Below are 15,710 nucleotides of genomic sequence, written 5' to 3'. Positions count from 1 at the left end.
AAAGTCAACAAAACCAGCCTCCGGAGGGATGCAGCTGAAGATAAGCGTTAAGTGTAATACTTATATTGCAGTACCTCTGACGCTGACCTCGGCCGTGGTCTTCTGCTCCCCGAACACGCAGCTGTACTCCCCCACGTCCTCCGGCTGCACGTTTCTGATGTGCATCTCGGCGGTTTTCCCCCTCAGGGTCATCTGGTACCTCCCCCCCTGCTGGAGCTGATCCTCCGCCTTCCACCACTGCACCGAGACCCCCGCCCGGGACAGCTCGCAGCGCAGGGACACGTTTCCTCCCTCAGGGGCCTCCTGGTTCTTCAGACCCATCTTAAAGGAGAGCGGGATAGCTGCGGGAGAACATCAGGTTTTATTGTAGTCTGACATAAGAGTTGAAACCCTGTTCAGAGCAGATTAAACGGCCATGTTTCTTAAGTGTCTCTTGAATGAAATTTCTCCGATTATACTATTTTTAGGCATATATTATGGTCTCAGATATATTAAAAACATGTCTATGAAGTGTTTTGCTCAAAATACCAAACGGATCACCCATTCTAGCCCCAAACCCCTCTATGTCAGCCCTGTTAGAGAAGTGCTGATTCCGGGTCCGTAGCTTTAAAGGGAAATGGAAACACTTTTCAAACTGCTTTCCATGCGACAATATTCCCATTAGGAAATGTATTTATCTAGTCTATTTCCAATGTAAACGATCGAGATAAGCGAATTTACTTTTTGAAATACGTGCCTAATGACCATGGGCGCTTCCATTGCTCCGGGACTTTTCCAGTGACGTCACTGAGTGGGTACGGCTTCCTGGGCCAAAGCTCAATAACAAACAACATGGCGTGCAATGCACCAGTAGTTTACATTACAAGAAAACGGTCGTCGTCAGGAGTTTATTGTATTGCCCCAGGCTGCACAAATGGATTGTATACGAAGAAGGAAGAAGTACATTTCCATAGGCTGCCACTAAAGGATGAGAAGCTGCTCAAAGTCCAGTCTGGATGCCTGGTTCAATACAAAACATTGGATTTGAAGCCAGGATCTGTTCCCACAATATTCGATTTCTCAACGTATGCAGTCGGGAACACCGACCGTCCCAGCACGTCGGCCGCGCAAGACAATGACAGTGTCAACAAACGTGAAGTTCGAGCCACCAAACGAGTTGCTTCAGCTGCCGGCGGATAATTAATTTTCTTTTGGCGAGTAATATCATATACAATAAATATTACGATGTGTTCTAAACCACATCAAGGCTTATTTCTGAAACAGTATGGAGCTCAAATACTTATTTTCTTGCAGGTTTACGACAAGGTGAGTTCTTTTTTTACTTCCTGCTTCTTCACACACATGCTCTCCAGTACAGGTTAGCTCTGAGTGCTAGCGATGCTAATGTAAACGAAGACCATATTACGTCCAAAACAGTCGGGCATTGTTTCTGATAGCAACGTTTCTGATTGGTCCACATTTCCGACATTACGTCATATCGGACGCAAATCTGGATCAGCTCCGTTGTTCCCCGTTTTTAGAGATTTGGGTACGGAGGAAAAGAGAGGGGGTTTATTTTCTGACACTTGAGTCTATATATTGATGTATTCAAAAAGGTGAAGTTTAACAGTGGCCTCTTACGTGTGATGGTGACGTTGGCGCTGGTCTTGGTGTCTCCGTACGAGCAGCTGTAGAGGCCGCTGTCCTGCAGCTGGGAGTTCTTGATGGTCAGCTCCATGCTGCTGTTTCTGTTTTTGATCTGGAATTTGAAATCGTTGTTCAGCAGCTCCTGATCTTTCCTCCACTCCACAGTGAGGCCGGGTTTAGAAAGCTCACAGCTCAGAGTCACGCTGTTCTCCTCCTCCACCTGCTGGGCCCTCAGCTTCGTCTTGAAGGTGATGGGAGGCGCTGACGGAGCAGGAAAAGAGAAATGGTTACTATTTAAAAAACGTAAAACAACCATAAGGGACAGAGAACGAACACAAAATGAATGACAATTTACCAAAGAACAAAAACAACTAAAAGGCGACTAAAATGACAAAGATATGCATTCCTACGTCGACAAAAAAAAAAAAAATCATAGAAAGTCTAAAATCGAAGCAAAAACGACTAAAAGGAGAAGCAAATATCCACAGAATGACTGTACATTAGTTTAATCCCCTTTATATCAAATAGGGAATGATATCTATGAAACGTTTGGATATCATTTTTTCAGGGCGCTCATTACTTTACCTCTGACGGTGAGCTCAGCGGTGGATTGGCTGTCTTTGGTCTTGCAGGTGTATTTCCCAGCGTCGCTCTCCTCCATGTTGTTGATGATCAGTTTCGTGAGACGTCCCTCCTGCTTCATCTCGTATTTATATCCGGCTTTCAGGACGACTCGTCCCTTCCTCCAGTCCACCGGGGCTCCGGGTTTGGAGATCTGGCAGCAGAACGCCCCGCTGTCCCCCTCCTTCACCTCCACGTCCTCCAGCTCCACTTTGAAGGTGACGGGGATTTCTGAGGTGGCAAAAAGAAAGAAATATGGATATATGTGATTGTGAATACATCTACCCTACAACAAGTACTGTGGTACAACATACCTCTGACTTTGATGTCGGCGGAGGTCACAGCGGTGCCCACGGAGCAGCTGTACTCCCCCAGGTCTGTGAGCATTAGGCTTCTGATCTGCATCTCAGCGATCCGGCCTTCCTGCTTCATCAGATACTTCTCCCCCTCCTTCAGCAGCTGGGCGTCTCTCCTCCACTCCACAGGGACGCCGGCTTTTGAAAGCTCGCAGCGCAGCGTCACAGCGCCCTCCTCCACCGCCTCCTGGTCCTTCAACTTCTGCTTGAACGTCACCGGGATGGCTGTGGAGGGAACGGAGAGTACTGTTAGACGTGCTGGATGGATTACTGAAAGGGTCTAAAGGAGTCTGACTTACATCAATGTCAGTAAAATAAACACAAGAGAAAGGAGAAACCAAAAACATTCTGAAATTCACTTAAAATATGCGTACATTAAACAAATTTAAAAAACATGAATAACAACGACAATCAATAAACTCAAAGCCTAAGCAAAATACAAAAAGGAAGTGCAATATCACTTAAAGGTGGGGTAGGTAAGTTTGAGAAACCGGCTCGAGATACACTTCTTGTTATATTCCATGGAATGCTCTTAACATCCGATAGCAATGAATATCTGAAGTGCTTTGACAACAAATCCATAAAAATATGTCATCTGTGGAAGCCGCTGTCACTACCCGATCTGTCCCCCTGCCCTATCTGCGAGATGGTCCGCCATATTGGAGAACTCCGGACGGCAACCCAAGAAGGACACTTGACACAGTGGCTTTTAGCAAAGCTCAAAAGGAAAACTCGAGAGAGATGAGTTATTGTTGTTACAACGTGACTTCACTATTATTAAACAACTCTATTCAGTACATCGTCAGAATAAGTGAGAAATTGATTTAACTTCTGTTAGACAGCTATATGCCATACATGTTTGCATACATTCACAGTACATATTTATTCAGTATGATAGCTGTCTAACAGAAGTTAAATCCATTTCTCACTTATTCTGACAATGTACTTAACCCCAAATAAAAGAAGTTAAAGAACCCAATACAAAGAGTTGTTAAATAATAGTGAAGTCACGTTGTAATAACAATAACTCATCTCTCTCGAGTTTTCCTTTTGAGCTTTGCTAAAAGCCACTGTGTCAAGTGTCCTTCTTGGGTTGCCGTCCGGAGTTGTCCAATATGGCGGACCATCTCGCACATGCGCAGTACCGATCGGGCAGGGGGACGGATCGGGTAGTGACAGCCGTGGCGCTGTAAAAAGCACGACCAATCATCTGAGCTGGCTAAAGTAACTGGATGGCCTACCTGCCTGTCAGCCTTCCCTCGGGGCACAAACTTATCTCGTGCCCTCATTGGTCATGTGCGCGTTCGTGTGTGTTGGGGGAGGGGCTCTGAGAGGAAGTGGTACATTTTTTCCAGTTGTGTATTTTCAAATTCTAGCGCACTCGAGCCGGTTTCTCCAAACTTACCTCCCCCACCTTTAAGGATATGTAAAATGACCACAACCATACACAAGACTACCACAACATGACTGAAAAGACACACAACCACAACATGAGAGTTGCAAAATGTCTCAAATGGACATAAAACAAACCACCAAGACACAACAGGACCACAAAATGTCAATATAGAAACGAGATTCAAAATGAATACAATGACTATGAAGACATAACACATTTTTTAAAACGTGAAAAACGACTACAAAGAGTTAGAAAATGACTAAAAGTAGACTATTTGAGACTCTGCGTTTTTGTGTGCTGTTCCTATAAAGACAGGATGGACACAGTATCATCATCGATCCATGACAACATGCAGATTACAAAAACATACTACACGTTTCCTGTCACAGTGTGTAACTCACCGGTGATGGTGACAGTAGCGGTGGTCCTGGCCTCTCCACACACGCAGCTGTAGGAGCCGCTGTCCTCCGGCTGGCTCTTCCTGATCTGGAGCTCCAGGGTGGATCCGCTCTGCTTCATCAGGTGCTTCTCCCCCCCGGGGCTCAGCAGCGTGGGCCCCCTGCTCCACTGCACCTGAGAGACCTTAGAGACCTCGCAGCTGAGCGTCACTGCGTTCCCCTCCTGGACCTGCACGTTCTTCAGGTCCTGCAGGAACCTGACGGGCCGCTCTGCACGAGGAACACCAACGTGATTTAGACACATTTTATAGTTTAGGAGATTTTACTGCTTTCTAGACTCAAGTGATAAATCAAATTAAGAAAGCTCTATGTGGAATATACAAAGGTATATTTATGTACATATGATGTGTATACTACTAATTTACTATACAATATCTCCCCATATTGACGAATTAAATGTATTTTATATGTCCATTCTGTCACATTAGTACTTTTACTTTTGATGATTGAGTACATTATTATACTCATTTGAATTAAGTAGCATTATTTCTGCTTTAGTTTAGGTGTATGGTTTCTTTGGAATGAACACAAAATAAAAACAAAGTTTGCCAAATAAATAAGTAGAATAGAAAAGAAAAGAAACATCATCACATAAAGAAATGTTAATTTTGTTCAAAGAAAAGACAAAAAAAGCCACACCAGCTGTAAATGAAAAAGAAAGTTTTCAACGTATATCGAGTGAGTGAATATCTAAAAAATAACTATATATTAACTACTATATCATTTGGGTGATATTACCTTTTCCATCCTGCAGAGTGAGGAGACAGAAATTAGTAATCCAGGGTTATTTTCTGTTTCGTTTCTTGACTTTAATTCCTTTGTCTGTGGCAAGACTTCCTGCTCACCTGTGATCAGTGTTAAAGGGGACCTATCATGCAAAATGCACTTTGTGATTTAATGCACAAGTGGATTAAATCGGTTATTTTTCTACGTATGAACCATGTTTTGGGGTTTATTTCATTTGATAACTGGCCAAAACCTGATAGATGTATATATTTTTATCGTTCCTTTTTTTTTATATAAAGTCTCCCTTATTAAAAAAAGTAATCAAGCATAATGATGTGAATATAACTCAGTAAGAACAAAGTTTGTATTGATTCTCCGTCACCAGCCCTTTGTCTCAGTAGCCAGCGTTATTAGAAAAAGCAGAGCGTTTTTTTCATGTTTTTGTACAATGTTTTGTAAATATGATGCAATATACCACGGGTATTTTGATATAAATCTGAAATAAATATCCATACTTGCTGTATCGCATGTCGAAACTCCATCTTGTCAATTTATTTCAACTTGTAAATATTCCTTTTTGTGGTTTCAAAGGTTAGCGACACTGAAGTGGGAAAATACTGAATTGATTTAGATTATTAGGGTCAAAACTAAGGATTTAAAATGTCGACTTATTTCTCAATATCTGTTAGCATTACAACTTCTACGCCTATACCTTAATTCATTCATCAAGGGGACCTGTCATTCAAAATGCACTTGTTGTCTTTTATACATCAACATGTGTCCCCGGTGTGTCGGGGAACTCACGCAGCGTCAGAAAATAAACCCTCTCTCTTTTCCTCCGTACCCAAATCTCTAAAAACGGGGAACAACGGAGCTGATCCAGATTTGCGTCCGATATGACGTAATATCTGAAATGTGGACCCACGGCCCAATCAGAAACGTTGCTATCAGAAACAATGCCCGACTGTTTTGGACGTAATATGGTCGGTGTTTACATTAGCATTGCTAACACTCAGAGCTAACCTGTACTGGAGAGCATGTGTGTGAAGAAGCAGGAAGTAGAAAGGAACTCACCTTGTGGTATAACCGGCAAGAGAGAAAGCCTTTGAGCTCCAGACTGTTTCAGATCCTTGATAATCCATGATATGGAGTTTCATCACGGCAGCATTTCGTTTAGACGGTAGCTGCCGGGTCCCGCATGAGCTCAGATCCCCCCTCTTTCATTTTTTTTAAAGCTTTATACCCAAATCAGCACTTTTGAAACAGGAAGTGAAATAGAGGGACATGAGGCGTGGCTAGAATGATCTGTTTGGTATTTTGAGCAAAACACTTCATAGACATGTTTTTTATATATTTTGATATATCTGAGAGCCATGCTATTGCCTACAGATAGCATGATAGGTGACCTTTAACCTCTAGTCTGGCACATACTACCCTCTTGTGGTCAAATACATGAGGAAAAAACCTTTGCATAAACAGGTTAAATGAATCCGACAGTAACATCAGATATTCTGTATCAATAATTTGGAGGTGTTTTGCGGCTACCTTGTGATTGACAAGTGGATAACAGAGCTCTCCATGTTTTCACCTTATCATTTAAAAAAGTTAATTTTAGCATTTGAGACGACAAAAAAGTACTTGTTTAGTGTTCGGGTGGTTCTTAGCTCCACCCTCTCCAGTCATTCCAAACCCCGATATGCTCGAGGCTTCAAAACCATTGTCCTCAAACAGATGTACTTTTGTCATGACTTCCACTTCTTATATTCAGTGTATCGAATGCTAATGTGTGACCTTGTTTTGATATCGTGTATTCATGAGCCCAAAGCAATCCAGGTCATTGTATCGTTAGCCGTGCTCACCGTGCACAGAGATCCGAGCGGTGGTGCTCTGTTCTCCACACCAACAGATATAATCTCCAGCGTCGTCCAGAGTGATGTCCGCGACCTTCATCTCCACCTGCAGCTCCTTCTTCTTCATCTGGTATTTGTCTCCGTTCCTCAGCAGCTCCCCTCCTCTCCTCCACTCCACGCAGGAGGCGGGTTTGTTGAGTTCACAGCGAAGAACCACAGAGTTCCCCTCCGTCTCCTCCTGACTCACCAGCGGCGTCTTAAAGCTCGGGGGGGAACCTGTGGACACAGAAAAGATCAGACGCACACTCACACAGTGGGCTACCGTGCAAGGTGCTTTGGAAAGAACATCATCCATATGACATGGAAGGGACATGACAGTGGTATGAGCAACACAGCTCAACTGGTGGGTTGCGACCCAAAAGTGGGTCGCGGACCAGTTTGAAGTGGGTCGCGGATGTGTGAGTGAAGAAAAAAAAATTGGAATCTTTTTTTTTTTTGGGGAATTAGTCACACTTTTATTTTGAAGGACCGATTTTCTAACGCTGTGCATGCAGTCGGCGTTGGACTGGAAGTACCGGAGACTATAAACGGTTTTTGAAAACTTCTGTCACGTAGTGATCATCTTCTCAATAAAATATCTTTGCCGATGTTTTTTCAGAATCAAGATTGTTGCCGGAAGTCCCCACGGAGAATAACTCTGCGGTAGAACTCTTCTTTATACATCCATGGCTACAACTTCAGATAGAAATGAACACATAATGAAATATGACGCCCGGTTTGATGACTGACAGGTCACAGAACAATGGGGGCTATCTACCCTTACCCACAATTTAAAGTAAGTCACACAGACTCTCTCCTCTTTACTCTTCTCGCAGCAAGCTGTCAGAACAAAGTGAAAAACAAACAATGGCATAAAATATTATTAATATGTCGGGTAGTAATAGATTTATTTATTTTCTTCTCAGAGTACCAGAATGCATAGTTTATGTTAGTATTTCTAAAAATCTTCTGGGGGAGAATCCCCCCAGACCCCCGGCTGAGGTTGGGTTTTCAGCATGCGTGCCTTTTTATATAGTTCAGCTTTGATTCCATCATCTCATTAAACCTTTTTTAAAAGCATACTTTAGTTCTGTGAAGGGATATAAGGGATATATGCACTGTACTTCACTTTTATTAATATTGTATGCTGAAAAGCGTATATATTACAGCACCATTTTGTTGAATAGCTTTGAGTGGTTCAAAATGTTGGGTCGCGATTTATTGACCAAGTAAAAAGTGGGTCCCGAGGCCTGACCAGTTGAGAACCCCTGCACTAGGCTATCTGTCATGCTCATAATGGATTTTTAAAGCCAACTATGAACCCTGGAATGGATAAGATGATCCAATATTACATAAAAACATGTAATATCACTTTCATGAAAAAAACCTAATGATACAGTTTAGTTACAGAGCGGTTTGGGATGTATCCAACTGCAACATGTTGCCTAAACATCCCAATGTCTGCGTGTCTTCAATGAGCTCATGAGAGGTAATGTACAGGAAACAGATATGAAGGCACACGATGGAGCTCACACGACGCTAAAGGGTCTATTGTATTGCACGTTAGAGCTGACCTCTTTGACGTCTGCGCTCAGGTGATTCTGTGGAACACATTGGGGAGAATTCAATAAACTCATGTATTTATTGAACCTCAAATGCCCTTAGAGGAATTTGCTTTGCACATGAATATCAAAAACAACCGTCCGTGATGCAAATAACAACAATAGCTAAATATAACATAACAAATCAGAGACCATTCAAATATCAAGCTTAATTGCAAATTCATTTCCCATTATTCCTGTCACCAAGTTTAGCATCTCTGTCCAGTTGTCTTGTTTTGGAAAGGCAAAAATACCCCCTGTAACCCCCGTCCACACTACAGCTTCGACAGCTTCAAAAACAGTTTCCAACGCGTCTGCCCATTCGCTTTGAACGGGGCCTCGCTTTTCGCCGAACTGAATTGTGGGTAGCAGAGCGGTCCGTCTCCGGCGTCAGAAGTTGCACAATGTTCAACTTCTGACGCCGGAGACGCCGGAGTAGCCAGCGCCAGCCAATCAAATCCTGCTTCTGAAAATCTGACAGCTCAAGCCGTAGCCAATCAAACCGCGTCTAAGCTGGGAGAGATATCCCGCCGTTCATTTCTATATTTCAAAAAAAGATGGAGGAGAAACTAACTATCGCCGTAGCAATACATTTTAAACCGTTGCTACATACAGTTACGGCACTTCCTGTTTCTGCCGGAGAGGGGAGGCCGTCCCAAAGCTTGCTGCTGTGTTTACTCCCTCCATCTGACAGGAGGAGCCTCGTTGAGCTGCGAGTGTGGCTACACGGAGTTCACGCCTTCACGGAGGGGTAGGGTGGAGGGAGTGGTTTGGGATTGGGCCCCTATCCGCATGTCTGTTGCTGATTGTGTGCACCTGCTGCGTTGTCTCCTCCCCCTCACCTGTGTCCCGTCAGTTTGATTAGTGTGGGTGTGTATGTCGGCTCTGTTGCCCTGTCTGTTGGGGGCTGGTAGTGTGGCTGGTGGTGACGGTGCGCACGGGAGCAGCAGATTGAGGCTGTGTCATATCACATATTAATAAATGCCCACACCGGGTTGTATCTTTGGACGCACTGCCTCCGCCTCCTTGCTTGGTCGGGCCGCTCAATTGTCAGCTTCACACCCCCAAATACACAATGTAATATAATGTAAGGTTGAATAAAATAATATCAGCACAGTTCTGTCCACATTAAAGCGTCCTTAAAAAGTACAGATGTTGCAAACCTTAGCATTCATTGTCAATATTCAAATAGAGCTATAGCTGAGCTTCACATGACAATGAAGGCTGAGGTGCTCGTGCCTCACCTCTGACGCAGAGCTCAGCGGTGCATTGGCTGTCTTTGGTCGTGCACGTGTATTTCCCAGCGTCGCTCTCCTCCACGCGGCTGATGATGAGTTTAGTGAAAGGTCCCTCCTGCTTCATCTCGTATTTGTCCCCAGGTCTGAGTGCCGTTCGGCCTTTCTTCCACTCCACGGGGGCTCCGGGTTTGGAGATCTCGCAGCAGAAGACCCCTCCGTCCCCCTCCTTCACCTCCAGGTGCGCGAGCTCTCGCTTGAACGTCACGGCGAGAGCTGTTGTTTAGGAGAGAGCGTTATTGTACAAAAGATTCAATAAAACATCAGAGGAGACGGAATAAACTTGACTTGGATCGACACATTTGTATCCGTGGTGGACAGCCTGAGCATCAGTGATGAAGGAGGGTTGGCTTTTACATTACATTTAGCCGACACTTTTATCCAAATCAAATTACAATAAGTCCATCAGCCTGAAGATAGAAACTCAAATCAGAAAGAACATTAGCAACAAACCATTGTAATGTTGGTATAAAGTCTGACTCTGACTCTTGATTATTCCTCGTGTTCCTCCTACCATCCCAGTTCGTATCACCTTCCTTCTCCCCTTCGTTGCTTGGTTACCAGTTGTTTTTTAAAAGCTGGTCTTTAATAAGGCTGTTGTTAAATGTTTATGACAAATATTCTCAAAATGTCCCATACAAATTGATGTACACCATAGTGTTGAAAACTTAGCATATATTTGTTAGTTTTCTTACTATTTTAAATATTGTTTGTCAAGTCTATTGACTGAATAACAAATGTTCCTTTCCTCTTCAAAACGACTCCATTTTGAGTTCAGGCAGTCCACTCGAGCACCAATGGTACATTAACACGTGACGCACCTCGTCCCTCTGACAACCAACCAATCAGATTCTCCTAAACATGCCGCTCTATTGAAGCTGCCAGGTCTTCCTGCCTCTGCCTCGCTGCTGCCGCTGCTGCTGCTGCTGCTGCCGCTGCTGCTGCTGCTGCTGCTGCTGCTGCTGCTGCTGCTGCTGCTGCTGCTGCTGCTGCTGCTCGCCTGCCCCACCACCTTCCCAGCTTCCACCTCAGCTTCCACCTCAGCTCCACCCCAGCTTCCACCCCAGCTTCCACCCCAGCTTCATCCCAGCTTCCACCTCAGCTTCCACCCCAGCTTCCACCCCAGCTTCCATCCCAGCTTCCACCTCAGCTTCCACCTCAGCTTCCACCTCAGCTCCACCCCAGCTTCCACCCCAGCTTCCACCCCAGCTTCCACCCCAGCTTCCACCCCAGCTTCATCCCAGCATCCACCCCAGCTTCCACCCCAGCATCCACCCCAGCTTCCACCCCAGCTTCCACCCCAGCTTCATCCCAGCTTCCACCTCAGCTTCCACCCCAGCTTCCACCCCAGCTTCCACCCCAGCTTCATCCCAGCTTCCACCTCAGCTTCCACCTCAGCTCCACCCCAGCTTCCACCCCAGCTTCCACCCCAGCTTCCACCCCAGCTTCCACCCCAGCTTCATCCCAGCATCCACCCCAGCTTCCACCCCAGCTTCCACCCCAGCTCCACCCCAGCTTCCACCCCAGCTTCATCCCAGCATCCACCCCAGCTTCCACCCCAGCTTCCACCCCAGCTCCACCCCAGCTTCCACCTCAGCTTCCACCTGTAGACTCGGGGGATAGTTATCTAATCATCACTCAATGTTCTTTGTAAATCTGTGGAGTGATGAGGCCAAACTCAAACTATGCTGCTTCTAATAACACATTAAGAAACACGTGAGTTGTCCGACTGAAATGTCCCACTTTGACTGTTTAACATCTCTGTTTTCACTTTAACTGGAACCGTTTTTAAAAAGGTTAAGAGTTAAAAACACAGTTTTAAAAGTACAGCAGAGCTCCGATCTTCTTCTCTTCACACTCACGTCTGACTCTGAGCTCGGCGCAGGTCTTCTCGTCTCCTGTGGAGCAGCTGTACCGCCCTGCGTCCTCTGGCTGCACGTGGAGGACAGTCAGCTGAGCCACCTTCCCCTCGTGGTTCGTCTGAAACTTCCCTCGACCTGTGAGCTCTGACAGCAGCTCAGCGTCTCTGTGCCACTGCACCGGGACGCCTTTCTTGGACAGCTCGCAGCGGAGAGTCGCACTGCTGCCCTCCTCCGCCTCCACGCCCTTCAGACTCACTCTGAATGTGGCGGGGACCGCTGAGGAACCAAACACAGAGTCCTGATTCAACACGAGAGCCAAGAGAAGGTCTTTAAAGAGGCCTTTTACAGGTGGTTCAATACACTTCTAACTCGACTGCTGAGTGGGTTGTGTGCCTCTGTAAACCAATCAAGTTGAAGTGTATTCGTTATCTTCGTTATCTTATCCTAGTAGAAATGTGTTATGACCCTAAATGCGTTTTATAAAGTCACAAGAGACTTTTGATCTTTGGCCTCCAAACTCTATTTATTTTATCTCTGGGTCTAAGACTCTAAGTGGACATTTGTGACGAATTAAAATAAATTATTCTTCTTCTATATAAAACTAACTTCAATATTTTTTTTTATATGACAAGGACTAAATACAACACTGTGTAACCTGTAGTGTTATGTATATGTAATCAACGAGTAACCATTCTATAGAACAGTGGTTCCCAACCTGGGGGGTGCGGGGGGGGGCGCCGGGCTTCAGATGATTTGAGGCCAAATATCATATTTAGCCTTTTTTTTTTTTTTAAACCAATACATGATTGTCACTAAAAGCCTCGTCTCTACATTACAATAAAATATAAAAAATAATTGATTAATTAGTTTTAATACAAATTAAAGTAGTATTAAAGGCATAAAAAGACAGAAATGTATAATTCTTTCTTTGATAGAAATGTTTCTTCTGCCCGTAAAGCGTCCAAACCGAGCTTTTCTGGATAAGTGCATGTTTAAAACACAGTCGTTGTCCATGCCGGTTTCAGTTGGATTATTTGTCACAGTTGCTCCGAACAGATCGGTCTCCTCCATTTTGTAGATTATTCACGACTTTTGAATCCACATAAACACATCGGCAAAACCCGGCTTACTTTGAGCATGTGTTTTAAACAGTTTAATCCCTTTGTGAATTGTTTCCACTTCCGCCGTCCTTTCATTTCTTCATCCAGCGGGAATCCAGATGAGTTACTCCTGAGTCCAATAACCATCAAAGTCGCTCCAATAGCGCTCCTTGATTACGCTTTCATCCTCCTTTAACAACACACTTCACATTCATCCAGTTTGTGGCAGTAGTTGTAGCATTTTGAGACTTTTATGTGTGCAACTTCCAACAGGAGTCATTTGGGGGGCTCTTGGTAAAAAAGATTGGGAACCCCTGCTATAGAATATATAAATCACTGTATAATACCAATGTGGCTGCCTGTGACCTTTGACCTCCAAATGAGACTTGAAAATACTGCTATCAAAAACTCAAATTATTATTATTATTTTTTTTTTTGTATTCACTCCAAAAATGTCTATGAGGCATTACAGGTTTCTGCCACACCCTCAAAAGTAAATTTGTATTTACTTAATGAGGTGTGTTTGCTTGTGTGTGTGAACTAAATGAATACAAAGTAAATCAAACAGAATATGTCTGCCAAATTTGAAGCAACTCCCTCCAGGCGTTCCTGAGTTATCGCGATAACGGCAAACCTGAAGCCAAACTGAAACACTAAGAAACTAGAGGGTGTTTTCCTGAACTGATCTGATTTAAACTCACCGATGACCTTGACCGTGGCCTTGGTCTTCTGCTCTCTGCACACACAGCTGTAGACGCCGCTGTCGTCGGGCTCGGCCTCTCTGATGGTCAGCTCCACGCAGGCCTCTCGCTGCTTCATCTGGAACTTGTCCCCGCTCTGCAGCAGATCTCCAGCCAGCCTCCACTGCACCGGGACCCCCGCCTTCGAGAGCTCGCAGCTCAGAGACACGCTCTGACCCTCCTCCACCTGCACGCTCCCCAGCTTCTGCCTGAAGGTCACGGGGAGGACTGAGAGGCAGAGGGAAAGGCAGGTCAAGAGAAGGAAGTGCTATCAAGAGTTTAATGAACAGCAATGTCAGATTAATACCAAGTATTGTCATGGATACAGAAACACATGGAGACCAATTATGGAATCTACTTATTGATTGATTTTCCATTTTGTCTACGTACAAAATGAGTCTTTAAGTGCTTTAATGTAAAAAATAAAACATGAATGTGTCTGAACTTTGCAGTCATCTATTGCAGCATAACTTTTCAAAATATATGATTACATGTGATCATTCATGTCCATTTTCATACCCTGATTTGAAAACTATATTTGGTTTTTGTTTAGTTGTTAGCCCATAGTGCAGGGGTGTCAAACTCAAGGCCCGGGGGCCAAATCCGGCCCGAGACTTCATTTTATGTGGCCCCTCAAGAGCTAGCAAAGAATACAATAAGTTTATTATACGGTTAGATGCTACTTTAGAGAAACACGTTGCCCAAAAACGACATGTCCCACAATGCATCTCAAATTTGACTTTCTCACAATTTGACTTTTTTTTTTAAATATGCATTTTTTTTCTTAGAATTTGCCTTTTTCTCCGAATTAGATTTTCTTTTCAAAATGTTACTTTCTTTGTTTTTCCAGAATTTGGCTTTTCTTTTTAAATCATGTTGTAACATTCTCACTGAAGAGACTTGCAATTATTTGCCCTAGACTTCTGCTTTCAGACGTAGTTAATTATGAAGTGTTTACCCTATCCCATAACAATCCAATGCAGAGGCAATAATGTAATATAATGCATTATTTTATATATATTAAATATTTATATATGTATTTTTATATAGTCTTAAAGTTACAACCGGCCCTTTGAGTGCAACCTTCATGCTGATGTGGCCCGTGATGAAATTGAGTTTGACACCCCTGCCATAGTGGGTTTCTACCACACCTGTACATTGATTTTGACTTTTATTTGTTTAAATGTGCACTTTTTTTTTGTTACTTTAATGACCACTTGAGGCCTATTTGTGGTCTATTTCTGGAGTTGGCAAATAAAATGTGTTTTGTAGTAAATGTAGTATATATTTTGTTTTATAAGTCTTGGATAAGGCAAGGCAAGTTTATTTATATAGCACCTTTCAGCACCAGGCAATTCAAGGTGCTTTACAAAAATGAAAGACATTCAGACAAAGGCATTTAAAAACAGTAAAAGATAATAAAAGAAACATTAAAACAAAAACAAAAAATGAAAGACATTAAGAAAATGGCATTTAAAATCAGTCATTAAAAAGAAAAGCTAATAAAATAAACATTAAAAGATAAAAGTTACGGTGCAGTCTAAGATATGAATAGTTCAATTCTTTCGGTTCTTGATTTTTAATTTATTCACAGAACCTCCCTTTGGAGATCCGAACATTTCCGTCCCGATTGTTAATTTAGACGGATTGTTTTCACCATGTTTTGCTCGCATGACATCCACAACCGGACCCTCAGGAGTGTACTAGCCCCCTACCCTGCTTTGCGTTCCATAACAAAGTCTTTAAGTGTTACCTGAACACCCCGTGTTACCAAAACACGATTTTTCCCCCGTCGTGATGTGATTCTTGTTCCTCAGTACAAATCACCCAGAAACTGATCGTAAACCCTGGCTACGACGGATATCCCAAATATCCTACTTTCGAGCAGTCCCTCTCATAAATGTCATGGAGTTTAATTACGTTTAAATTTAAAACATTAAAAGAAAAAAATACATGGATAAAAGTTACAGTGCAGTCTAAGATCTGAATAGTTCAATTAAAAGCAGCGACAAAAAGAAAAGTCTTCAGCCTGGATCTAAA

The 15,710-nt window shown here is 43.5% G+C and overlaps 1 protein-coding gene across 1 annotated transcript in view; it reads right to left on the bottom strand.

Moving 5' to 3' along the window:
- The window catches only part of obscna (obscurin, cytoskeletal calmodulin and titin-interacting RhoGEF a), a 120,306-nt gene that overhangs the window by 80,883 nt on the left and 23,713 nt on the right, over nt 1-15,710 (bottom strand). The window contains 9 exon segments of the mRNA XM_071202968.1: nt 75-341; nt 1,621-1,887; nt 2,212-2,478; nt 2,562-2,828; nt 4,401-4,667; nt 7,043-7,309; nt 9,918-10,184; nt 11,831-12,106; nt 13,632-13,898. Of these exon segments, the coding sequence (XP_071059069.1) occupies nt 75-341; nt 1,621-1,887; nt 2,212-2,478; nt 2,562-2,828; nt 4,401-4,667; nt 7,043-7,309; nt 9,918-10,184; nt 11,831-12,106; nt 13,632-13,898 (2,412 nt within the window).

The sequence above is a fragment of the Pseudochaenichthys georgianus genome, chromosome 4 (genome assembly GCF_902827115.2).
Source record: "Pseudochaenichthys georgianus chromosome 4, fPseGeo1.2, whole genome shotgun sequence".
NCBI classification, from domain to species: Eukaryota; Metazoa; Chordata; class Actinopteri; order Perciformes; family Channichthyidae; genus Pseudochaenichthys; species Pseudochaenichthys georgianus.
The sequence above is the reverse complement of the archived record's forward strand: the minus strand, read 5'-3'. Positions and strand labels throughout refer to the sequence as shown.